The sequence below is a fragment of the Rattus rattus genome, chromosome 13, assembly GCF_011064425.1.
Source record: "Rattus rattus isolate New Zealand chromosome 13, Rrattus_CSIRO_v1, whole genome shotgun sequence".
Taxonomy (NCBI): domain Eukaryota; kingdom Metazoa; phylum Chordata; class Mammalia; order Rodentia; family Muridae; genus Rattus; species Rattus rattus.
Window position 1 is genome coordinate 19,864,930 of NC_046166.1, and position 8,377 is coordinate 19,873,306.

An 8,377-nucleotide genomic window follows, 5' to 3' on the forward strand; every position below is an offset into this window, starting at 1 on the left:
GGGACACAGGCTGTCACATTTAATAAATGGGACAGCCATTTGGGGCGGCTTGCAAAAGCCCACATAGGAGGTTAGGATTTGTGAGCACACGTGTGTGTGTGTGTGTGTGTGTGTGTGTGTGTGTGTGTGTGTGTGTATGTATGGGGGGGATATATTATGTGTATGTATGTGTGTGTGTATGTGTGTGTGTGTGTGTGTGTGTGTGTGTGTGTGTGTGTGTGTGTATGTGTGTGTGTGTGTGTGTGTGTGTGTGTGTGTGTGTGTGTGTGTGTGTGTGTGTGTGTGTGTGGTGTGTGTGTGTGTGTGTGTGTGTGTGTGTGTGTGTGTGTGTGTGTGTGTGTGTGTGTGTGTGTGTGTGTGGTGTGTGTGTGTGTGTGTGTGTGTGTATGTGTGTATGTGTGTGTGTGGGGTGTGTGTGTGTGTGTGGGGGGTGTATGTGTGTGTGTGGGGTGGGGGTGTGGGGGTGGGTGTGTGTGTGTGGTGGTGGGGGTGTGGTGGTGTGTGGGTGTGTGTGTGTGTGTGTGGGTGGGGGTGGGGTGTGTGTGTGTGTGTGTGTGTGTGTGTGGGTGTGTGTGTGTGTGTGTGTGTGTATGTGGGTGGGGGTGTATGTGTGTGTACTGTGCGGTTGTGTGTGTGTATGTGGGTGTGGGTGTGTATGTGGGGTGGTGAGAATTTACATATCACACCTGTGCAGATCAAAGGCTACCCTTCCGGGTGTCGTGCCTGGAGAGCTCAATGGCCAGCCAGCCTACTGTAAGCTTTGATTCAAGAAGAGACTTTGTCTCAAAGGAACCAGGTGGATAGTGACAAAGGACATTACCGACGCCCTGGTCTGGCCTCCATTTGGAGCACCCACACAATCACATGCACACCAAACACACAAAAGGAAAGTCCACAGCGGTACAGCAGGGTGGGGCCCACCTACAATCCCAGTCCTCAGGAGGCTGAGGTGAGGGTTGCTGGGATGAGGCCAGCCTGAGCTACTAAACAATAACTTCATTTTTACACTTATTTATTTAGTAAGTTAATGGGGGGCGTTTGTGGGTTTGTGGGTGTGTGTGCCACCAAGCATGTGTGGAGATCAGAGGACCACTTGTAGGACTCAGGGCTCTCCTCCCATCACGTGGGTCATGGGAATGGGACTCAGATCATCAGCCTTGGTGGCAAACACCTTTAGTTCCTGAGCCATCTGACTGGCTGAGCTCACGACATCCTCAGCCAGCCTGGACTACACAGGGAGAATTTGCCTCAAAAGAAAATTTAAAATCACACACAGTGCATGATCCCAATGATAAGAAATGTCCAACAACCAAAAGCTAGAACAGGGGAACAGGAGTGGCTGCTTCATGGGGACAGCCTCTTATTAAGGTGATAGCGTGTTCTGGGATTAGACCTAGGTGTCAGTACACACGGCACGGCGAGTATTAAAGGCCCCTCAACTGTCTACTTTACAGATGGGGATTTCAGCCCTGTGAGCAACGCTTCGGTGTCTTCTTCACACCTACGACCAACAAACACTCCACTCGCGCCTGTGTTAGCACCTGCAGTGCGTTGAGGTGACCTCAGGTACCAAGTGAGTGAAACCATGTTCCCAGACACAAAGCAAGAGGCCATGGTGGCTGTAAAGGCAGAGGAAGGAGAGAGGATTTTACAGAGCTTGGAGTCTTTACTAACCTGCTGGGTGGAAGAGACTCCTGCAGTCTGGGAAGAAGCTCGAGGGGCCATAGAAGAAGACCTTCCCACCCTGCAGCAAGGGTCAGCAGACCCCACCCAAACGAGGGCCTGCGTGTGTCAGTGGAATTGTTTTTACAAGCACAAGAGGTAGGCCTGGCTCGGTGCCATCACCACAGCTGACTGATCCCTGGTGTAGATTGTGCCATAGCTGTCCCGAGACTCCTTTATCTTTTAAAGATTTAGCTCTACACAGCCTTGCCTGTCCTTGCTACACAGAGCAGACTAGCCTCAAACCCAGAGATCCTGCCTTTACCTCCTCCATCGGGATTAAAGGACCACCGCGCCTGGCTCATCTCTATTTTTTAATTATGTGCACACGTGTGTGGAGGTGTGCCCCATGAGGAGGGAGTCTGGGGAGCAGAGCTGAACTCAGGTCCTTTGGAAGACCAGCCAGTGCTCTCCCGCTGAACCACCAATGCCTCCAGACTCTTCTGGTTTTGCAGCCTGAGCTCCCACTGACTTGTCTCAGGAGGCTCTTGTTTTGAAGCAGCAGCCAGATCTGAGAAGTTATTTTTGAAGCCTCTCTGGGGCTCAACGAAGGCTCCCAGCTCTCCCGCCTGCCCCGGTGAAGAGCCAGGCCCTTGGAGAGCTACATTCCAGTCAAGGACAAGAGTCAACTGAAGTCCTTTCCAAGACAGGCTTAGGCCTGTTAACTCAGCTTACTGGGGAGACTGAGGCAGGAGGGTCACGGGTCCAAGGCCAGCCTGGGTGACTATTAACAACTAGGGCAGAAGAACCTGGTGTTGTCTGAAATCTAGTTAACTGAGAAGCACCATTGCTAAGTGAAATTCTGAGTCCTGGGGCCTGTTCAATAGTACTCTATATAAATCCCTGGGCTGTGACTCAGTGGGCCTAGCACTGCCTAGTGTGCAGGAAGCTTTGGACTCTGTTGTCCTGCCCGTCCAAGTCTACCATTGTCCTGAGCTCAGCGCAAAATGGCAGATTCCCTTGTCACCAGGGCTTTCCTCTTTTCATCCTGGGGGATCCCAGACCCCACACCCTGTACCTTCGGAAAGTCGTGTAGCCTTGGTTAGATTACAGGTTCACCTTCCTTTGTCCTGAGTAGAACGTGTACAGCTAGCCCCTGAGATTCCTGGAACGCCGCCCTGTGTTAATGAGGCATCTTAATTCTTTAGGCTTCAAACCTTTGCCCATCATGGACATTCCTACTCCTTATCCCCAAAGCTATGCAACCCTTGGTTTACTCTGAGTAAAGTGTATGTGTCTCCCCAAAGCCGGTTCTTGTGTGTCCTTATTGTCGTTCGTACTCAGGGGCCATCCAAAACCGTGTTCATATCCCTGCTCCCTGTATCCTCCTGGGCCAATGACCCCAGGGAGAAGGGAGACCCACAGGACTCCACCCCCAACACCACACAAACCCAGAGTGGTGATGCTGACCTACAATCTCAGTATCCAGGAGGCAGAGGCAGGGGCATCAGGAGTTCAAGGTCATCCTTGACTAAACAACAGGTTTAAGGCTAGCCTGAGCTACATGAGATCCCATCACAAATAAATACATAAACACATAAATTAATAAAATAAATGCTCCAAGAGGCTCGGTGGGTGACGGGCTTGCCGTATATTCATGCAGAGTCCAGTTGGTGTCCCCAGCACTCACATAAAGGCAGGCTGAGGGACAACTGACTGTACACTAGTGCACTGGAAATGGAGACAGAGGCTCTGTGGAGTGAGCTGGCCACCTAGACCAGCTTCATCTGTGAGCTCCAGGTTCAGTGAGAGACGCTGCCTCAGCGTACAATCAGAAGATACCTGACAATCTCAGGCTACACATCTGCCCGCCTGTGTGCACATGAGTGAGCGCTTGCGTGAGCACGTACACGCACACGCACACGCACACGTACACACTGCCTTCTAGGGTCGGCAACATCTTCAGTATGTGATCGAGCTAGACCACCTAAGCTCTACTCCTGCAAACTGTCCTCTGACCCCCACACATCTCCACGGCTGACACACACTCCCCAGCCGATAAATTAATACACGTGAAATATAAATGAAGCCAGGCGTGGTGGCATGAGCTTTTACTCCCGGCACTTGGGAGCAGAGGCAGACTGATCTCTGAGTTTGAGGCCAGCCCGGTCTACAGAGCAAGTTCTAGGACAGTTGAAGTTACACAAAGAAACCCTATCTAGAAAAAAACAAAAGACACCCCCCCCAAACCAACAACAACATCATCATCATCAACAAGGAAGGAAGGAAGGAAGGAAGGAAGGAAGGAAGGAAGGAAGGAAGGAAGGAAGGAAGGAAGGGAGGAAAGGAAAAAAGGAAAGAAATACACACGTACATACATTCCTGAGCAATCTCAGTCCCAGTCACTCTGGGAGAAAGGAGAGCAGCACCAAGGGTCAGGAAGAGGCTCCTAGAGACTGACGGGGGTTGGCCAAGGCTGTGCAGTCTCTTGGGAGCAAAGCAGGGTCGACATTGACTAAGGTGATACACTTTCATTTGAGATCATGGGGGACATGTTGGCATGGGTGTCCTGTGTTCGACGGACCCCTGAAGGTTCCCTGGGTCTCACCTGATCGATGGTAGCACATCCATTGCTCCTGGCTGATAAGGCCTAGCCTCCAGGCCTCCTGGGCTCCACCTCTCAGGACAGAGGTTAAAGTGGCCTCCTCAGGCCCTGGGACCACCCCTGAGCCTGGAGGCTGCAAGACGTAGGTGGGAGGAATGGTGTTGTCATCTCTCTGGAAATGTCTGGTCACCAGCTCCAGATCTCGAGGCCTGGAGGTCAGCTGAGCCCTTAGTGCCTCCCACTCCTTCTCCTCAATCCTTTGGGGAACAGGGCAGGGGCCATACTGGTCACCCAGGAGGGCCTGGCAGGGAGACAGACAGAGACAGGCATGGGTTCAAATCCCACCTGACACTTGATTCTGGGGCTGTGGAGGAAGCACATTGAGAACAAGAACAGGTGTTCACGGTCACTTGATGGTGTGACTATGGCACAAAGAAGCTGGTGTGGAGACGATCCCTGCACAGCAGCTACAAGATGGAGGAGGAGGGAAAGAAAGTAACGATGGTTGGGAGAGGAGGGGGAGGAGAGGAGGAGAGGGAGGAGGAAGGATACACCGGAGTGGGGAGAAGAGGGGAGAAAAACACCCAAAAGCAGTCATTCAAGCAGTCCAGCATGCCTGCACACGCACCCGTGCATGCACATGTGTCTGTGCACATGTGGAGGGTGTTCACATGCATACGTGCACACGTGAAGGAAACAAGTGAGTCTCTGCTGTTTTGAGTCAGGGCTGCCATGTTGCCCAGGCTAGCTCCTGCCTCAGCCTCCTGAGCAGCTGAGCAGAAAGGCCCAGGACACCAATCCTGGGTCCTTTTACCTCACAGGAACAAGATGGCCTGCAGAAGGCCCTTCCAGCCTCACGGGGGAGGTTTGGGGCTAAAGCCACAGAGCAAGCGAGGGGTAATGTGGTGGGAGAGAGAGAGGTGCTGCTGGGAGCTGTCACTAGGAGTCCTTGATACTGGAGCCTCCAGAGGCCCAGCCTTTCAAGGAGGAGCCTGGGGAGCCTGGGGCCTGCTAATGAGTTATTTACCACAGAACCTTCTCTCCAGGGCACCAGTGTGAGTCTGATTTTCATGGAAAGTCCCCCTAACAATAGTGGCAGTGCCAGGCAGGCTCTAGGGGCAGAGAGGGCGAAGCTGAAGGGGGAGTCAGTGGAGCTCGGGCCGTGGAGCCACAGGTCGAGAAGGTTCCCAGGACTGGAGGCATGGACATGAAGTAGGTCTAAGGACAACCCCTCCCCCATGCAACTGAAGCCACCTTGTGCTTTTCCCAGCCTTGCAGCATGAGCTGAGAATTAGCTCCCTTGAGGCATCTCCCAGTCCTGCCCCTCTGTTTGGGGGTTGTTTATTTTTGTGCTTGGGGATATTTCCCACTTAAAAAAAAATTTTGTCAGGGCTGTCGAGATGGTCCAGTGCGTAAAGGCATTTGCCATGAACCCAGACAGCCAGGTTTAATCCCTAGAACCCACACGGTGGAAGAAAGGAGGCAACCCTTGCAGCTTGTTCTGTCCTCCACATTCAAGCCAACGCCTGGACACCACCCCCATTCATGCATGCATGCATATACTACGTACATTCATACATACATACACACATACATACATACATGAGCAAGCATGTGTGTGCGTGCATGTGTGCGTGTGTGTGAATGCATACACACATACACACATACACACATACACACATACCCAGAACTAGACAGGCTAGTGGTATAGGCCTGCCACCCCTGCACTCCAAAGTTGGAGGCTAGCTACATAGTAGTTTGAAGCGATCCTGGACTACCTGAGAACCCTTCTCAAAAGGAAAACAAAACCCAGTTCTCCTTTGAAACTCAACATGATTGTCAGGTCCTTGAGAAATTAAATTTATGAGCATGGATAAAGAACTGAGTGTGTGTGTGTGTGCATGTGCGTGCATGTGTCTGTGAGTGTGTGTGCATGCATACATACATGGCCTTTGCATGGGAAGACCAAAGGTTCACACTGTATGACTTAGTCTTCCAAGTATTTAAATGAGTGGGTTTGTGCTATCGTGAATGCAGTACTCACAAGGGCCAGAAGAGGGAGTCAGATCCCCAGGAGCTGGAGTTGTTAGCATATTAGAGCACCTGCTGTGGGTGCTGCTATGACTACAGCAGGTCGTACCTTTGGAGCCATCTCTCCAGCCCACACTTTATCTCTTGAGACAGCATCACCCCAGGATCCCAGAGCTCATCGATTGCCTAGCTGGGCTGTCAGCGAGATCCAGGGATCCAGCTTTACCGTCTGAATGCTCGAGACCTGAACTCAGGCCCTCAGGCTTGCACACCAGACACATTACATACTGGGCCTTCTCCCCAGCCTGAGAAAATAAAGCAATAATAACTCAAACATACTGGGCTGGAGAGATGGCTCAGTGGTTGAGAGCACTGACTGCTCTTCCAGAGGTCCTGAGTTCAGTTCCCAGCAACCACATGGTGGCTCACAACCATTTGTAATGGGATCCGATGGCTTCTTCATACGTGCAAACTGAGCACTCACATACATAAATAAATCTTTAAAAAAAAAAAAAAAAAAAAACCACACTGGGTATGACGGTATGAAATTGTCAAAGAAGACATCTTTTTTTAAATGTTGTTTTAAAAAAGGCTTGTGGGTTCAAACAGTCCTCCTGCCTCAGCCTCCCAAGGAGTTAAAATGACAGACGTACAGTTGGAGGAGCAGACAAACAGCCTAGTGTTTTCTGTTTTGTTCTTTTAGGGAGACTTACTCTCTGAAGCAGCCTATAGAACATTCTAGAAATCTTGGTGAATGCTAATCCATGCTATCAACACTCACCATGATCAAGACAATATGGATGGAGCTGCACAGACTCTGGGGCTTTTGCTGTCGAGGTTTTTTAATTCATGTGTGTCTGTGAGTGGGAATGTTCACATGAGTGCAGTGCCCACAGAGGCCAGAAGAGGGCATCAGACACCCAGGAGCTGGAGTTATGGACACTTGTGCACAGCCTAACATGCTGGGAAATGAGCTGGGGTCCTCTGCAAGGACAGCACAGGCTCTTACCTGCTGACTCTGTGGGGCATTTTTGTTTGTTTTGTTTTGTTTTAAAGCAGGGTCTCACTGTATGGCCTGGAACTCATACTGTAGACCAAGGTGGCCTCAAACTTACAGAGAACTCCCTCCCAAGTACAGGGACAAAAGATGAGCGAGTGCTATCACTCCCAACTTTGTGTGTGTGTGTGTGTGTGTGTGTGTGTGTGTGTGTGTGTGTGTGTGTGTGGTGTGTGTGTGTGTGTGTGTGTGTGTGTGTGTGGTGTGTGTGTGTGTGTGTGTGTGGTGTGTGGTATGTGTGGTGTATGTATGTGTGTGTGGTGTGTGTATGTAGTGTGTGTGTGGTGTGTGTGTGTGTGGGGTGGGGTGTGTGAGGGTGTGTGTGGGTGTGTGTGTGTGTGTGGTGTGTGGTATGTGTGTGTGTGTGTGTGGTGGTGTGTGTGTGTGTGTGTGTGGTGTGTGGTGTGTGTGTATGTGTGTGTGTGTGTGTGTGTGTGGTGTATGTGTGTGTGTGTGTGTGTGTGGGGTGTGTGGTGTGGTGTGTGTGTGTGTGGTGTGTGTGTGGTGTGTGTATGTGTGGTGTGGATGGGGTGTGAGGGTGGGGGGTGTGTGTGGGTAGGGGGTTGTGGGGTGTGTATGTGTGTGTGTGGTGTGTGTGTGTATGTGTGTGTGTGATGTGTGTGTGTGTGCGTGTGGTGTGTGTGTGTGTGTGTGTATGTGTGTGGTGTGGTATGTGTTGTGGTGTATGGGTGGTGTATGTGTGTATGTGTGTGTGTGGTGTGTATGTGTGTGTGTATGTATGAGTGTGTATGTGTGTGTATGTATGTATATGTGTGTGTGTATGTATGTGTGTGTGTATGTGTGTGGTGTGGGTGTGTGGTGTGTGTGTGTGTGTGTGTGGTGTGTGTGTGTGTGTGTGTGTGTGTGTGTGTGTGTGTGGTGGTGTTTTAATTTTCACTGTTTGAGACAGGGTCTGGAGCTTGGTAGCCAAGGAAAACCTTGAACTCCTGATCTTTCTGCCCCCACCTCGGGAGAGCTAGACTCTGGGCCTGCCCTGTCACCAGTTCGGGGATTATTTTTGG

The 8,377-nt window shown here is 51.1% G+C and overlaps 1 protein-coding gene across 1 annotated transcript in view; it reads right to left on the reverse strand.

The window, feature by feature from the left end:
- Nwd1 (NACHT and WD repeat domain containing 1) overlaps positions 1-4,563 on the reverse strand; it is a 47,181-nt gene extending 42,618 nt beyond the window's left edge. Inside the window, exon 1 of the mRNA XM_032919049.1 lies at positions 4,271-4,563. Coding sequence (XP_032774940.1) covers positions 4,271-4,289 — 19 coding nt within the window. The 5' untranslated portion in view covers positions 4,290-4,563. The remainder of the gene's footprint in view (positions 1-4,270) is intronic.
- Positions 4,564-8,377: the final 3,814 nt, after the last annotated feature.